The sequence below is a fragment of the Neolamprologus brichardi genome, chromosome 17 (genome assembly GCF_056152115.1).
Source record: "Neolamprologus brichardi isolate AB-2024 chromosome 17, ASM5615211v1, whole genome shotgun sequence".
NCBI lineage: Eukaryota > Metazoa > Chordata > Actinopteri > Cichliformes > Cichlidae > Neolamprologus > Neolamprologus brichardi.
The window spans coordinates 26,405,518-26,424,089 of record NC_142120.1 but is presented as its reverse complement, the minus strand read 5'-3'; the positions used below and the strand labels follow the sequence as shown (position 1 = coordinate 26,424,089).

Sequence of the window (18,572 nt, the reverse complement as noted above, 5' to 3'; positions counted from 1 at the left end):
TGAATACACAGTACATCAAACCTTGTAACAGATGGACTACAGCGGCAGAAGACCACGTCTTCCCTTGTCAGCTAAGAAGTGGACTCTGAGGCTATACACCAAGTTGTTTTCACGCAAAGAGTTGAGTGAAAACAACATGAAAGAATGGATCAATCCTGTTCAATCAACGGGTCAGGACTAAATACACACACCTTTGACAGCAACCGCAAGGCATGGACAGGACAATAATGAGAGAGGAAGTAAAAAGGGCGAAAAAGCTCACATTAAAAAGAAAGTAGGAAGTAAACTCATAGAAAGCACACGAAAAAGGAAAATACTCAAAATGCTACTAAAAACCAGGGTTACAACAGTATAGATGATGACATGTGGGATGTGTCGGTGTCTTCAGGTATTCCCAGAGTCATTGGGAGGGCAATAACATTTATTGCAGGATCTCTTGCTCTTCAGGTCACTAAAAACAGTTCTTTATCTCGTCTTTACTGGCTCAATATTTGGGCCCATTCCCAAGATACACTGTGAATTTAGGATGATTAGATGCCTCCCTGATGCTACCGCTTAAGAACCGAAACATCTCAAGCACTTTTAGTACTAGGAGAACCAACCCCGAATGAGTCAGTCGTGCTCTATACAGTCTTTATGATTTATGACATACTGGAAAACTAATAACCTTCCCTTCTCTCTACTGACCTCACTGTCTAGTCCTGATGAGCCAAGATATCACCTTCTTATCCCATCTGGGCTTCTTGTCTCTATCAGGCAAAAAAGTATTCATCATCCTCTGGCCTTCCATGGTGCTTCTGCTGCTAATTTGGGCCTCGAACTGAGGCTATTTGATCCTGACAGAAATTTAGTATGCAAAATTCATGTGCTGTTCTGCCACGGAAACAGTAAGGTGGACACCTCCATTTCATAGTCAAAAATAGACTTTCTTTGTCATTTAGTCTCCATCTCTCTCCCCATCTATTCACCTCCACTTTCCAGGTAGCTCATCTGTCCACCCACTCTGATTAAGACATCTGCTGGATGCGGCGCAGCAGAGGTATCGCCTTGTCAAGTGTGAGGGCGACAGACAAAAAACTTACTCCAAACTTTTTGAAACCCTGCAATCACAAAATAACTATTCTTTAATAGTTTTGCATTGCAACTCTAGTATGCTTAAGGTTTTTTGTGGGTGACAGAACTCTTTTTTATAAGCGTTCCAAGCTGAGGGAATGGGGGAGGCTTAATGCATAGTGCTTTGTAGATAATTAGGTGCACAGCAGGAACACTGGTCAGTTCACTGCTTTCCACAGGTTCACAACGCCGCTCCTCAGGTGAGTCAGGTGGAGCAAAGATAGTTTCCAGAGGGTAAACCATACAACATTGACAAAATTATTAGCAAGCACTCAACAGAACAAAACACTGTGATACGACATTTGGCCAGGCAATGTTATACAAAATGTTAATACAATGCAATTTAATGCATTTTTTATGGGTAAACGAATGGAAAAATGATAGAAAGCTATTAGGGACATAATGGCTTACAGTGACCCAGATAAGTGGAAGAAAATTTATGGATGGATGGTTTAACCAATTAAAATAATATTCAGTGTATTTTAATTAATTTATGTTTTTGGCTGAATTTGACACTTTGCCCTTATGAGATAAAATGCTTTTAAGCTAAAGTGGTTGCAGTCACAGATGTTTTTGCAATGTGTCAATAAATATGAAATTGAGATGAGTCAGTGAATAAAACAGAATATATTCTAAAGCCCTTTCATGATAAACAATTCAGTGTTTCTACGAATTTCTAGGTTCTGCAGATACCCAAATCAGCTTTAATACAAAAAAATCTCCAATTGAATGATCTGAGATTTAGATTTGACAATGTCAAGTTCATATTCAGGTTGATTATAAGGTATATATTGCCCAAAATTATGAAAATCAAGTGGTATCTAATGCTGTCTGTCTGTAAAGGTTCTCAGTCATCCAGGTCATCGTAGTCTAAGGAGCTTGGAAAGAAAAGCGAAGTCCAGACGCTTTTCTTTCCAAGCTCCTTAGACTATATAATGCTGTCTGTCACACTGGGGAAAACAGTGGTTAGAGATGTCAATGTGACCACTCACAGCCGGCTGCCATCTTCAAAGTGACTTTTGTGCAACAATTGTCATATTGTCATAAAACAGCAATAAGATGAAGTCAGTCTGCTATTGGGTTGCTATCAGTCTGTGATCAATAGATCCAGTCCGTGTACAGACACAGAAATGAAGATAATTTCAGAAACTTCTTCTGAAATAGTGAGTAGTTGCTGCTAAATGACAACTTAACTGCTAAATGACAGCTTGGCAATCTTTTATAAATGAATGTAACCAGTTGTCAGTCAGATGAGTCAAGTCCCTGATTGCAAAGAGACACATCCCAGAAGAGCAAGGATAGAACTTGAAGAGTATTTCGTGATTCTGATTCCATTATGACTTATCAGGTTGATTCATTATTGATTTTCTTATCAATTGTCATTGGATTCTCATTGGCTCTGCTTTGAGTCACCACCATCACTAAGCAGCATATCAAAGACATTACATTCGTGGAAATGAATTGCATGCTGTGTGGTCAAATGTTTGTGCATGTTGGAGGTATTTCCCGTGTTTGTTGTGATCAGTGTTGGGGTCCTTGCTCAAAAAAAGTAATGCATCACACTTTACTTGCTACTCTTCTTTAAAATAATGCAGTGCCTTCCTTGTTCACTCGCTTAGATGAAGCAGAAGTAATTTGTCACACAGCTGATTATGTTACTGTCTTGTTTCTCTGTAAAATGACCTGAAACACATTGTCTCATAATTATCAGTTAACAATATAAACATGAGGCCACAGCCCCACACACCAACACAAACTTCTGTTGTTATGATGACGAGGACACACATATACACAAAGCAAAAATGAAAACAAGCCCACGGAGACTTTAAAGTGATCGCCACAGTGATTCTACTTTAGAAACACTAATAGGTATAAACAGAGGCTGCAGCCTGAATGCTTATCAGTTTGTTACCTATTGAAGTTCAGGGTCTGGCTGCTGGGCCGGGGTCAGCATGCACTCTGTTCTAACATTACTGTGGGTCCTTGGCTAGCTTTACGTTAGCATGCTCTTTGTGCTTATGCTTGCAAAGAGCCAATGTACTCTTAGCAGCACATTGCAGTTGTTTCTGTTCGGGATGCAGTATACACTTCACCACAGTGCTTTTGTCCTTTTGTGTAATAGAAATAAAAGTAATATCCATATCCACACTGTAGACTGCACCACTATTTTCCTCTTCCGGCACACAAACTGAAATCAGCAGATTGTGGTGCAAGTGCAAAGGGAACTGATAAGCGGAATGGATAAGCAGTCAGACTAACAATTCCAAGGAATTGAACTACTGGGAACCGGTTCTGGTAGAGAACCAGTTCCCTACAGATGAGTCGTTCTCATCAGTGCAGATCAGTCTCAGATTGATTGCGACATGTTAGCAATCTGGCTGCATTTATAAATGAGACGACAATTATTTGCAAACCTTTACCAATCTGTCTGAAAGTAACTCTAAGTGTGAGTTAGAGGCAGGTTGTCTCCCCACCAGGTGACCTGTGCAAACACCTTGCAATCTGAATTCATCCAGGTGGTCGCTGCGATTGCTTGCAAATAGCTGCAGAATTTGAAAAGATTCACTGGTACGAATGGGCAACTGCCAGATTGTCATAAATGCAAGGTGGCTGCTGGTCATTTTTTACTCTAGTGTGACTGAGGAGTAATTACAGGGAACACCTTTCTTTCTTTCTTTTTTTAAATAACTCGATTTGATTGATATTTTTTGTTGTATTTGTACATTATTTTTGTGTTATTTTATTACTTCTGTTTTGGTCTATAGAACTGATTTTCACTTCATAGCACTAAATAAGTAGTTCAGTTTGCCAAGGCTTCAAGTTAGGAGTGAAAATCTTCAGTTCAACAAAGGGAACTATGTTTAGCTGTCATCACCTGCACTAATTCAGTTCTCTGAACTGGACCACTCAACCTTGTTGGTACCGTTTGAGCCATTTGAAGCATTTAAACTAATTTAAATGATAACTAATTTTATGGCTTGCTTTGTGATACAGGCTGCCCCTTCTTCTATCTATCATCTGTCACTTAGCACTAATTAATATTTATGTGTGCCTTGTGTGATATCATTTACCAAGTTTTCTAACATTAACTGATAACTTAGCACTGCTCCCAAATATGGAAACTTCTGGCTCTAAAGATCTGGCAGTGATCTAAAACCAACATCAATGCAATCGAAGAGAAAAACACACACCGTCACAAACACAAACTGGCTACAACCATCCTTTATATACAGTCTACAGTTTAAAACATTTTTTCCAGGCTGCAGGAAACTGCCACATGTAACCATCGGACTCAGCCTTCTAAAAGCTACGAGATTTTTTGCTTGCACCCCTTTTTATGTACATCATTATGGGGCGACCGTGGCTCAGGGGGTTGGGAAGCGCATCTGTAACCGGAAGGTCGCCGGTTACAGATGCGCGCGATATGGCAGCCTCGCTTCTGTCAGTCTGCCCCAGGGCAGCTGTGGCTACAACCGTAGCTTGCCTCCACCAGTGTGTGAATGTGAGAGTGAATGAATAGTGGCATTGTAAAGCGCTTTGGGTGCCTCGAAAAGCGCTATATAAATCCAATCCATTATTATTATCAGTGTAAAAACACTTGGTTAATAGATGGAATATACATGTAAAGAAACTGCAAACAACCTTTCATATAACGTTGATGAAGGCAAGAGAATGGGGTAGAAGGGAGAAGATTTGTGTGACTGTTAATTTAATTTTTTTTTTTTTTAACAAAGAAAAATTTGTCATTTTGGCTCACAAGGTAGAATCAGACCTCTTATAACCTTGTCCCTTCACTCAAGGTTTAAATTTGGAAACTCCAAAAGTTAAAGGCTTTCTTGTGACAACACAAGCTACTGATTTGGTCTCTGCTGGTTTTTCTTTCTCCATCTGTCTAGAAATGTGCTGGCATTAGCACAGCACCAAACGATGGGAACGGTGCTAAATAACATGAGATATGATGAGGAAGGACAAAGGAAGTCTGCCTGTACAAAGTCAACACAAAGTTCAATGGATTTTCCATCTTCTTACACTTTTTTTAAAAAATCATTTTCTTTCTCGCTGCCATTGACTTCAAAAGCCTCCACACACACCCCTTCTCTTCCTCTTCCCTTTGACTGGACTCACTGTGTGTGTATTAATACAAAGTGACAGAACAGCAGAGCCCAAAGAGGAGTGTGTGTGCTGTTGTTTGTGTGTGTGTGTGTGTGTGTGTGTGTGTGTGTGTGTGTGTGTGTGTGTGTGTGTGTGTGTGTGTACATCACTGTAAATGTGTAAATGTGTGGCTTGGCATATCACAGGGATATGAGTCACCCCTCTCTCTTCCTGTATATTGCTCATCTGTTTTAATAGGTGGCCTTCACCCATACAGACAACATACTTGCAGGGGTAAAAAAACACCTACTTGAGGCTCTGGTTTCCTTTTGCGATTTGGTTGTGTATTTTCCTTAAAGTGCCCAGGGATGAACCACAAAGAGCCGCACTTAAAACTACCACAGGGGGGCAAAAATATCAAAGAGAAAGCTACAGGCAGTCTGTACAACAAGGCGGGGTAGACAACCACTGAGGCATTACTGAATTCACAGTAATGAATTCACAACATGTCACAGTCATTTACAAGAAATGGAACAGGATATTACAAAATTTAAGTAAAGAAAATAAATGCACTGTGATGCACTGTTTGCTTTCTGTCAGAACCATTACATTGGGTTTTTTTTTTTTTAAACTGAGCTACAGCAGCTCGACTGTTGAATCAGACCACACAGGCCAGCCTTCACTCCCCGCCTGCATCAGTAAGCCTCGGTCGCCCATCACCCTGTTTTTGGTTCATTACTGTTGCTTCCTTGGACCACTTTTGAAGACAAAATGTTAACTTATTCCCGAAAATGACATTTTGATATAACTACCGTCTGTTTTCCACAGACTTCTTAACAGTCCTGTGTATTCTTCAACCCCCTCTTTGGCTGTTGGGAAGAATGTAGGTTTAAGGCAGTTTATTCCAACGAAACACACGAACTACCAGTCATTTTGTTGTTTAAAATCCTGTAAAATGATGCCGCTTTAAGGGTTTATCCCTATGACTCAATTTCCAAACAATATCTTCATAATGAAAATAAAATAAAGCCTGAAAATGCTGCACTGATTTCTGTCTCAGGCTAAAGGCACTCGGCTATAATTAAAGCCACATCCACCACATTATAATCTGTAGGCCACACTGAATGTCACTGGTTGCAGTAACCCACAAACTGTCGTGATCCCTGGTTCATCTGCAGAATATAAACAGTGTGAGAAACATTTTTGTACACGCTTTACTTTATGAGCTCACAACGCAGCCACATTACACGATATTTTGAGTTACTTCTGCTTCATGTCGGCTCCTCTTTTGGTACAATGCAACGGGTATCACTGGCACCATCACTGACATGTGGGTGATGAATGAAACAAGTTCAGAAAAGGCATGTATGGGTTGTCAGAAAGCATCATCCACAACAACAATCATCAAAAAGTAAGCTACATCTGGAATTCATACCATAAACTAAAGCTGGGCAGAAAGGAAGCTTTTTTTAAACTAAAAAAAATCATGGCAACCTAAACTGCTCTTGGAAATTTGTTTTTTTTTGTACTATACTTTTTTATGAAACACAGCGAGTTGCACCTGATAAACAATCTCTGTGAATGCTTTTTACCCATTTAAAGTTTTTTTTCTCGCTGTTTTCAATTATGTAAAACAAAAAACCATTGCCTCCTCCCAGAAAATTAAAAAAAAACAAAACATTTACCTATAAATATTCTCCCCTGCCAACTAATATGCCAGGCCAATAAACAGGAGATACACACACACACACACACACACACACACACACACACACACACACACACACGGCAAAATGAGAACACACTCAGGGTCAACATCGAGCTCAGTCTGATGTGTGCAGTGGTACTTCTGGCTTCATGACTTTCACCTCTGCCAGGCGTCAGCCAATGAAATCACATTACAGAAATTACCTGATTAGAGGGTGGTGGCTACTTGTCCAGCAGAGCTGTGCAATACCGCAAATATTTGGTATGATCCAATACTAAGTAAATACAGGGCCAGTATTGCTAGTAGCAATATTGATGCTGATACGTTCAACTTATAAAGGCAGCTTAGGTAGGGGAGAACAGTGTGTCATGACTTATGAGATGAATCATCATCAATTTGCAAATTCATTTTAATGATCACTAAAACACTGTTTTTTTTTTACTTTCCACAATAATTAGTTGACACAACAAAACACCTTTTCATGTATTTTGAAACTGTTTTTTTTTTTTTTTTGGAAGATTGTACAATCTAAATGTGCCTGTCTCTAAAGACTCTGGGTCATCTTCTGTTGTTTAAATGTGCTATAGGCTATAAATAAAATAGACCTGACAGTCAACCCAACAAGGTTCAAACATTTTTCATAGTGCATGCTAGGACATTTTTTTAATTTTCAAAAAAACGAATTAATTTAACACAATTCAGTGGGCTACATACTGAACTGAATCAAAGCATTGATCCAATCATGCTAGTGTCTAGTATCCAATACCAATATCAGCACTGGTATCAAAACTGTTGATAGTTGGATCGATTGAGCCATCTCTACTTTCCAGTCTGGCAATGAAATGAAGGGCAAGTGGAGCACTGAGGCGAGTTATCACTCTTTTGTACATTAATGACGCTAATAAAAGGCAGCTAGCTTGGTTCATGCTAACTGCTAACTAAAGCCATGTTAGCTTGCCCTGGGAATGTTGTTTAAATGATGATTATGCTAGCATAAGATATCCTACAAACTGCAGGCATAACCATCTTCACTGAAGCAACATATGTGAGTCCTGCCTAAAAATTCAACTATTTTTACGAGTGTGCTATGAGTGCCGTCAGCAATAAGACTGCTATAATTTGTATAAGAAACAACTTTCAGAGTGTAAAAAACACTGTCTGTAGCCACAGATGCTAATGGGCAAGGTTAAGCTTTGTATGCACAACTCTTGCATGTGCGTTAAATGTCTCAGTGACACAGGCCCAGAAACCAGCTGGTGTACAGACAGTGTTTTTTACACTCTGAAAGTTGTTTCTCATACAAACTGGATCAATTTGAAATTTGAAATCAATCACACTTGCTTGTCATTACTTTGGTCACTAGCAGATTGTTGTGGTTGCATGTAATTATAATGGAAAACTCCTTGCCTCAGCACTGCAACCAACACGTTTCAAATGAAACAGTTTTTACTTTAAAGACAAATGGTCTCTATTTCTTGTTATTTCGTGCTTTTCACAGTTTCCCTACCACTGAGAGAATAGTTAGTGTTTGCAGTCAAGTCAGTGCCTTCCGTGCTGCAGAAAACTGTGACAATCTAATAATCACAAGACACTTTTTGGTGCAAAACCATATACTGCTTTGCAACTAATTTTGCCTAGTGACAGCAAGCAACCTCCGTCAACAACTTGCCAACTGCGTTTTTTTTTTTCACATGATTAGTAGTTGCCAGATGGTTGCTGACTGGTCTCTAGGCCTTTGTGAATGGGGCCTAAAGATACATTTAAAGCTTTTTATGCCAAACTTCCATTATCAAATCATACATTTGCTAAAAGGTTGTTGAGGAAATGTATAGGTATTTGCACTGTGCAAAACAAGTGTAGCTAATGCTATCAATGCTAGCACCAGCAACCTTTCCTTTTATTTTGCCTTTATGCATTGCTCAGGTGAAGTGTTTATATGCCAGTGTACTCCACAATCAGTCATTAACTTTCTTTCTATAGTCCTGTAAGCTGCTGGATCCCAAGCTACAGCTGCATTTTTATCAAATAACTACACATATAAATGTGAGGGAAATCTGTTTGTTTTGTGTGTCTGAAAGAAAAAAAATATTGGCTCATGTACTGGACTTTTTTAAATCACCAAATACAGATATGAGTATCAATTTCGAAAAAAAAAGTTCTATATGTTGGGCTCGAATCATGAGTAACAACTTAGATCTGTGTCTGTCGCCTTCTTTGGCTCAAGATTTCGCTCCCGGCACAATAACCAGCTTGTCTGAGCTGAATGGACCGAACCACGTGCCAGCAGAGGAAGAGTGAAAGGTTTTGTGCACTGGGTGGAAGGCAGCAAGGCGGTGGAAGCACTCCTCTGCATTTAAAGCTCTTCCACTTCCTCCTTGTGCTTTTGTATTCTACCCAGGTAGGTTCAGCAGTCTGCTTCTCAAGGCCTCTTTAATGTATGCAGATAGCAGCGTTTATGTATGTGTGTGAGACAGAAGCAGAGAGAATAAGAGCAACAAAAGGGTATTACTCAGATAGAGGGGAGGTGGCTTATTTGTGCACTGTTCTTACTATATTCAATGGACAACAGCCAACTTTGGTTCTTTCTCACCGTGCCAGTCTTTATGGTGCCACAATAGAAAGGCTTCATCCTCCTAGCCTGTCCTCTTGTCAGATCCTTCCTGCTCCTGCACCCCCTCGCACCCCCTTTAAGCCCTCTCTGTCTCAGCCATTCATTCAGATCTGTATTAGAACTCCATCTCTCTGCTTGAAAGACAGTATGGTAATGCTCTGGTCTTGGTCTTTGTGAGAAATCCTAAGCTCTCACTGAGTTGACCTGGATTTCAATTGCTGAAGAAAGGTGATGCTGAACAGAATCTCGACTGGCCCGAGGCAACGGAAACCACAAGAAAAACTAAAATTTGAAATTGATCAGATCAGTCCATGGTTACCTCATTTATTACGAATGACTAATATTACGACTTCAAAGCTGGTAAAGACATTGAAACAATTAGCGGTTTAAGATGTGTAAGAAGAAGAAAGGAGAATATTTGATTGAAATTCATCAGGCAGACACAAACACAGCTCTATTCGGTGCTTAGGTTGCTAGTGTAAGAAGACAAATGTTTGCCAACACATTAGCCATTACAACATCCAAAGGCGATAATTCATCACAGCTGTTTGCCTGCCAAATTGGTTTGGAGTTCCATGATTTCTTATGTCCACAAAGATTGATACAGCTTTCACTTCCCTACCTGAGAAAGCAACTAAACAGATGATTTGTCACTACCTCCAAGTGTTTTCCAGTCTAGCACAGCTTCAGTATTTGCAGAATGACACCGTTTGTCATTAGATTGTAAAAATCCTTTTCAAGCACCTGCGTCAGAAAATTCATATTCATATGAATGTGTTATGACCTGCTGTGGTGACGTTTGATTAGGCTTGGGCACAAATAATATGATCAGGGTTAGGAAGCACCGGAACAAAACACAGCTTAGTTTGAGCAGAAAAATTGTATAAAGGTTTGGAACAACAGCTGTGAAGATTATAACTCGCGAGCCCTTAAAGTGATACATCAGTGCAATGATCTTATCACATATGAACCAAAATGGAATGCATATATTCTAAGAAAATATGCACAGAATAAGGGAAGATAATGCTTTCTCTAAATGTATAAAACAGAGGTAACTGAGTAATCAGATTACTCACAACAAGTCACTATAAATGCCATCAGCCTGCATGTATGGATAGATGCAAGAAACAGTGGACACCAATAATCAGTGTTCTCTGAAAGCTTCTTTGCAACGCCCCTTGAACCCAGCTTCTCCGTTTTGTGCTATTCATAGCATACCTAACTTACCCTCATAATGTATTGTCCTCTGTTCTGTAAAGATAAAGGGCATCTCTTTTCCCATAGACATGGGTGCTGATGCCGAGCCACTTCTGTCTTGGTGTCTTTTGAGAACCAGCCTATTTAAACAGCTTCACGCAGTAAAAGGTCAGGCAGTTTTTGTGGTGCAAAAGAAAAACTAAACACACCGTGTCAGTGGAAAATGCCACTCATATGACATATAACTGTTTGTTTCTAACTTTAAAGCTACTGATTGAGAAAGTTCAGGAAGACTTCAGAATACATGTTTGTGGTTTAAAGTGGTCAAAATACTCTCCCAAAACTGCCTTTGATTCAAACAAAACCATATCAACAATGCCCTTAGGTACTACAAGGGACAGGACCTCATTGATGGGTTTTGCAGTGATGAGCATCTCAACCTGGATGTTTAATGGATGTGGCTGAAGAGGGTCAGGCTACAGAGAACAACAGCAAGCTGTCTGGCAGCAGCCACTGTGATAACCTCTTGTTTACTAATCCCGGTACTCACATAGCACAGCCTCCCACACATGCATGTGGACCAGACAGGCATGCACGTGAAAGCAAACACACACACACACACACACACACACACACACACACACGCACACGCAGACGTGTGTGTGTACTCTGAAGTTGGCTTGAATATTTGTCACACGTGCATGGTGGCACACATCAAAGAAAATGAGTGGGTTAGATTTATGCAAAACACACAGCAGCCTAAACACAAAAACATGAAGTAAAATTGGGGGGGAATCAAATGAGTAAGTGGGCAGATGGTTTCAGTGGTGACAGGAAAAGAAAATGAGATTAAACCAAAGTAATGGGGGAAGAGACAATGAAAAGGGGGAAGAGGATATGGAATTTTCCAGCAGAACGGGTGAAGAAAAATTGTGCTCTCCCGACGTAGCTGGCAGTGCCCGCTGGATTGTTGATGATGCCACGCCAGTCTCATGCAGCTGCAGCCTGCCCAACTCTGTTTTCAGCTAACAGCCAGGAGCAGCACTGTTAGCAAGACATGGCAGCCCCCCTCCTCCTTCACATTCAAGCCATGGCCCAATAGAAGGCTCCAGGATATATTTAAAACAGAAAAATTGTGTTATTTATAAAGTTGGAGAGTCAGTTAATCTGGCTCAGAGGAGGTGCTGCTTTTAATAGGAAACAAAATGGAGAGGAAGATGGTTGAGGGCAGAGAGAGGGCAGCTGTGAGAGATTATGAGTAGGTGGGTCTGAACAGCATGAGTCATAAAGGTCTAAGCAGGCTAAAAGGGGGCACATTACAGGGCGAGTTTTTGAGTAATTCCTGATCTCATTAAGATTTATTATGTAAGTCTGGCTTCTTCGCATACATTTCTCACACGTGCTGCAGGCAAAAACCAGATGTTACTGTACACCTTTGGATGAAAGCTGCGCTTCCTACTAAGAGCTCCATGTTTGATAAGATCATTCAGGCAAAGCAGAACAACAACCGAGCAGGAGGGTAATTTTCCACAGTTCTTTCCTCCAAAATGGAAAATATAGGGTTGAATCTAGAGCCTAGTCTACCAGGCTATACCAGGCACACCATGTGACTGGGATTTGTCACATCGGCAAATTCTGGGGGAGGGTCGACCACAGGCAATCCGCATGCAATATCCCATTGTATATATAGAGAGAGATATACTTAAAAAAAAAAAGACCGATTATAAATGTTATGTGGGTTAACATCAGTGGAGACCTACACATTCCTTGCATTTGGCATTGGTGGCATTTCAGCACCGAGGGGCAGTGGACAGCTCCGCACTGATGTGTCATTAAAGCAGCCTCTCTCATGGGGGAGCTCAAGGCAGAAAGTGTCGAGAGAAGGAGCGCATATCTGCCCGTATACTCGCATCGACATGCTGCTAATCAAGCTTTCGTTGCGGCGTTATCATCGTGACCATGGCAACAAGGGAAACAACTTATCTCGCCCGTTTTCTCTCGCAGACAAACTGAGCTTGAGCATCCGCGCTTAGCACAGCACGGTGAACTATCCATTCCTTCACCCTTCACCAGAAGCGTGAACAACAATAGCATTTTAAGCGAGCAGCCCAAGTTCGCACAGCAGCTCACCGCAGCGGACAATCGAGGCGGAGTCCGGCAGGAGAGGCGGCGATCAATCCTTCTACAGGGCTAATTGTTTTCTCCTGCTATACAGTACATCGCCCATGCTTAGGTGGGGAATTCTCCCCATTTCCCGGTGCATGAGTCACAGTGTGGTTACCGGCCACCCAGTGTGAAAGCCGAGCACTGTGGGTGCCGCGAAGGCTGCACAATGAAAGCCCAAAGTCATGCTGCTGCGGCGTGGGAACTGTCACTGGGCGATGAAGCAGTTTCTCTCACAGATTCACTACACTACACTATCCCTCCCCCCGTGGGAGCAGCTAATACACCCGGACACGAAGCGTAGAGGATCCGCGGCTCTGGCGAGCAGCCCTACCTGTCTCCAGGTGCAGAGAGATCCTCGCCTCGTTGATGTAAGGCGTGTCGCTCTTGGAGCGGACCCTCCGGATCGGTCTGCGGTCTACCTCCTCTTCCGGGGCCGCCGCCATGTTCCGCCAGCCGGGCAGCGTCCACTGGCGACCGGCGCGACTGCGAGAGATTCGGCGCCGCAGCAGCCACTCGTGCACCCGCGCGGGCAGGCGGTGTAGGAGGGGGGGCTATTGTAACGGTGCTGGAGGGGGGGTGGGGGGAGAGACAGAGAGGGAGAGAAAGATTGGATCCTTGATGAGCTACTGTTCCAGTAAGTGAGCGCCACCTGCTCAAGTTCCGACTCCACCTTGGCCAATGAAAAGCAATACTTCACTGTCCTCAAACATAATTTTAACGGTCACATGTTGTCTGGAGTTATCGACTCTTACAATAAAAGACGAGAAATTCAACAACAAAAACGTTGGTCACAGATTGCAAATGACATTCCCATAATAGAAAAATCCATTGTTACGATCCTCGTGTGTGTCTCATTGATGTGTCATCAATTATAAAGTGCTGAGAAATGTTTGGATACTGCTGTGACCAATTATGGAACCACTCTTTATGGTAGAGCCTTATTACAAGGCAGTGCTGGCCCAGTAATATAATATGAAAATGGGCTTCCTGGTGACTTGTCCAAGGTGTACCCTGGGCAGGTGGATGGAAAGAAGCATACAGTAGACCTTATGCACGTTTGACAAGTTGAACAGGCTGCTGTCATGCTGACAAAGCCAGGCTTTTTCGAATGACCAATTTTAATAGAAAAATAATTGTCAATGATGTAGAAAAGCAAAACCATCTGGTTTCAGCTTTTCAAATAGAATTTGCAATACATGTACATATAGCCCATTTGTACATTTTTAATAAAATACAGAAATTGAAAATAATAAATAATTATAAATAAATACATAAAGAATAATTCAACATAATTGATCTAAATTTTAAAAAGAATATTAATAAGGCACTTTAATTTAAAAAAAAAAATGCTGTTTGTATATTTTTTTGCTTTTTGTAAACTGTAAATGAATCAAGTTTGGGCAAAACAAGACATTTGAAGATGCTAATATATAGTTTGGGAATCAGATTTAACTACACTTGATAAATTCTTGATTCATAGATCAGTTGCCCTGGTAAATAAATGCTACCCAATTGATAAATAAAATAAATATATTTTTGCAGTTCTAAATAATGAAATATTAAATAATGGCTGCTATGTTTTATAAGCTAAAGCAGTCAAATTTCAAATGGATCATTAGGTAAATAAAATGACTGGCTTTTTTAAACATATGAAAGCTACAAGTTTGTTAAAAAAAAAAAAGTAAATGTGCTGCATTTGCATTAAAAGCAAAAACAAAATAAATAAAATCTTTACATCAGCTTTGATTATGGGATGTATGGACTGTATATGACCAATATATCATTATCCAATAAACCAATCTTTTAACTCTACAAAATCCAGTAGTAGTACAATGGAGAGAGACTTCAGCAGAAGGGATTTAACTGATCTGCTTTGCCTCTTTTTATTTGTGTTATGAATGATATTAATTGACTGCTATAACACTGCAGTTCCATCCATCCATCCATCCATAATCACACAGGATTCATAATGTTAACTATTATTGTATATCACTGCTTTGGTATTCTGCTTAATATTCTTATAATTCTACTAATTCATTGGTGACCTCTAGTGGAGATGACTGTAAACAGATTCACTGAGTTCACAATCACTATACCAGGGGTCTGCAACCTTTATCATCAAAAGAGCCATTTTGCCCCTCTTCTGCCAAAAAAAAAATCGTAGGGAGCCGCAAAAAATAGCTTTTCATCTTTTTTTATTTTACCTGTTACAACCACTGAATAAAACAAACAGAAGTGCAATGTGCATTTGTAGGCCTGCTTTGAAATAAATTAAACTGTTAACTGTAGGCCTATTTAAGTCTGCCGTATATTTTTGTAAAAGTAAAATAAAAACTAGCCCACTTTAATATAAATAAAACATTTAGCTGCAACTTAGCAGCTAAGTTTTCTTTTAAGAAAAACAAAATTAGGAGAGTCTTTGACAAGTCCATGTCAGTGTTCTCTCGTCCTCTTCGGGTTTTTTTGCTCAGCCAGCAATCAACTGAAGCACCTGAACATACAAAAAATCTACATCAACTCGGAGTCTAAATTTTATTTTTTTTTTCTGAAAAATAATAGCTTGTAAAATATTATTGTCCTTACCATTTTAATGTGACTTCTGTGTCTGAAGTTCGCTGCAGATCTTCCCTATGTCGGGGCTGTAAGATGTGACTTTGATCTTCATACAGGACTGTAGGCTCTCATCTTTGAGGCGGGAGCGGTGTTTGGACTTTATAAAATTCATGCTTGAGAAAACTTGCTCACATAAGTATGTTGAGCCAAAGATGGACAATACTCCAAATGCATACTTTTTCATGTTAATATACGTGTCAGGAATGGCACTCCATGTTTCAAAAACAAGTTTGTCGGGGTGGGGGAGTTTTTCCATATCACTCCATTTGTGCTCTTTAGCGAGCGTAGCCTTCTGACGGGCGACTTCTTCAAGATCCGCCGTCAGTGTTTTGAACTTATTTACCCACAAATCTTTATCCGCTATGTCGGCCAGTTCAATTTCTAGATCAGACTTACATACTCCGGTGAATGCAACTGTGTTCAGCAGAGATGGGTCGATGTCCAGCGGTGTGACAGGGAAAGAGAGAGTATGTTTCTCCTTTCTGAAATCACTGAATCGTTCTCCAAATGCAGCTTGCATTGCAATGATGGCACGGTGGAAATATTCATAATTTATTTCATTGTTCGCTTCTTTGAACTCTCTTAGGGAGGGGAAGTGAGAGAGCGTACGTTTTTGTGCATCTCTTGCGAACACTGTCATTTTGCGCTCAAATGCCAAAACATTCTCCAGCATCTGCAGGGCCGTGCTTCCCTTTCCTTGTAGATTTGTATTCAGCGTGTTCAAGTGACTTGTCATATCCACCATGAAGTAAAATTTACCCAGCCAATCGGGGTCTTCCAGTTCAGGATAGCGGAGGCCTTTGCTTTCCAAGAACGTTTTCACATGCTCCAGACAGGTAGCGAAGCGTTTCAGCACCTCTCCCCTGGACAGCCACCGGACTTTGTTGTGCAGCAGGAGATCTGAATATGCGTTGTCGACTTCTTCTAACAATGAACAAAACTGTCGGTGGCTTAACCCGTTTGCAATTATTTTGTTCACTATCTTGATAACGAGGTTCATCACTTCGACACATTCGGGGGGGAATGTTTGTGCACACAGTGCTTCTTGGTGGAGGATGCAGTGAAACGCCATCAGCTCTCGATCCAGTGACTTTTGAAGCAAATTCACAAATCCCTTCTGTGCTCCTCTCATACTGGGTGCCCCATCAGTAGACACTGACACCAGGTGAGTGGTGTTTATTCCTTTCCCTTCTAGACAACTCACAACAGCCTCACAAATGTCCTGCCCTCGTGTTTGGCCCTTTAGCGGTATGAGTTCAATCAGTTCTTCCTGAGGCCCATCACAGTTGACATACCTACATAACAGTGCTGTCTGCTCAACATCGTTTACATCACTTGACTCATCGCAGGCAATTGAAAATGCTTGAGCTGAATTGATGTCATCAATTTGCTTACGGCTGATGTTTTCCGCCATTTTAATGGTCCTGTCTCTGACGGTCTTTGCGGAGAGAGGCATTTCTCTAATTTTCTGAACAATTTCCCCCTTGTTTTTAAAGTCGGAGAATAGATGCTCTGATATTTTTATGAACGATTCTTTCAAATATTCTCCGTCTGTAAACGGCTTCCCCCTCTTTACAATCTCCAGAGCTGCCACACAACTAGCAGTGCTAGTTGGCTGTGGAGAGCTGATCCACTTCTTGAAAGATAGTTTGCTCTCTTCAGCTTTTCGCAGCAGTTCCGAAATTGCTCTCTTTCGCTCATCTTCGGTTGGGTATTTTTCAGCGAATGCTAAGTGCTTGTTTTGAAAATGTCTTTCAATGTTACATTTTTTGTTGTTCGATATTCTCTCGCCACATATCAAGCACACAGGTAAGCCAGCGTCGTTGGCGGTGAATGCAAATAAATATGTCCACGCTGAATTAAACTCTCTATTTTCTTCCAAAACTTTTCTTTTTTGGGATTTTTTCATGGTTAGCCTTTTGCAGGGTTAGCATACTCTAAAATCCACCAGCAGGTAAAGGCGGGGTCTGTTGACGTTGATGTGACGTATATTTTTGTTGAAAAATTATAAATTAAAAATTGCTTTTTTAAAATTAGATAGTATCAACTCAAACTCCAAGATAACTAGGCAAAAAAGTAAACTAATAATCATGTATGAATAAAAATGAGTTTTGAAATACCTTTCTTTTTTTTTCTTTTTTTTTCTTACGATTTTTGTCAAGTCCAGAGGGAGCCGCAACTAGGAGGCTAAAGAGCCGCATGCGGCTCCGGAGCCGCAGGTTGCCGACCCCTGCACTATACCAACAATAAGGTGTTTAAATGTAGTTCTTTTAAAGCACAAACTGAGTGCAACCTAGTCCACTCTTTTTCAGGGCCATACTGATGTGTGGATAACAGCTGACAGGGCCTACAGTATGTGGTACTTATACGTGCTACACAGTTTTTGAGGGACACACTCACCAGCCACTTTGTTAGATTCACCTGTTCAGTTGCTTGTTAATGCAAATATCTCTTTAGCCAATCACATGGCACTAACTAAATGCATTTAGACATATAGACAGGGTCAAGATGACTTGTTACAGTTCAGAATAGGGAAGAAATGTGATTGAATTGACTTTGAACACAGCATGATTGTTGGCACCAGGCAGGTCTGTTTGTTTCAGAAACTGCAGATCTGCTGGGATTTTCCTGCAAAAACATCTCTAGTGTTTACACAAAACAGTTTAAAAAAAGAAAAAACATCCAGAGAGCAGCAGTTCTCTAGGTTAAAATTCCTTCTTGATGCCAGAGGTCTGAACAGAATCAAATGTTTGATCATGTGGAGATTATAAACTGAAGTACAGCACCAGAGGTTGTGGTTCTACCCACAGTAAAACATCTCTCGAAGCCAAATACAAACAAACAAACAAGCAAACATATTGGTTCGAATTGGTACACATTACACTTTTGTGTTTAGATTTCATCACATCCCATTGTAAGTGCATGAATGCATTAATATGGAGTTAGCCAGTCACATGTATAACAGCTTTCCCTTTTCTTGGAAGGCTTTCTACAGGATTTTGGAATGTGTCTGTGGGAATTTTTGCCCATTTATCCAGAAAAAACATTTGTGAGATGAAACTCTGAGGCTGG

General features: G+C 40.7%; 2 protein-coding genes across 2 annotated transcripts in view; both read right to left on the bottom strand.

The window, feature by feature from the left end:
• The window catches only part of phactr1 (phosphatase and actin regulator 1), a 45,546-nt gene extending 32,138 nt beyond the window's left edge, over window positions 1-13,408 (bottom strand). The window contains exon 1 of the mRNA XM_006797847.3: window positions 13,219-13,408. Coding sequence (XP_006797910.1) covers window positions 13,219-13,330 — 112 coding nt within the window. The 5' untranslated portion in view covers window positions 13,331-13,408. The remainder of the gene's footprint in view (window positions 1-13,218) is intronic.
• A 2,066-nt stretch (window positions 13,409-15,474) lies between these two features.
• LOC148097958 (general transcription factor II-I repeat domain-containing protein 2A-like) lies at window positions 15,475-16,956 on the bottom strand. The gene has a single exon (XM_087831087.1). It carries the CDS (start codon window positions 16,954-16,956, stop codon window positions 15,475-15,477), a length of 1,482 nt encoding a protein of 493 aa, XP_087687213.1.
• Between the last annotated feature and the right edge of the window lie 1,616 nt (window positions 16,957-18,572).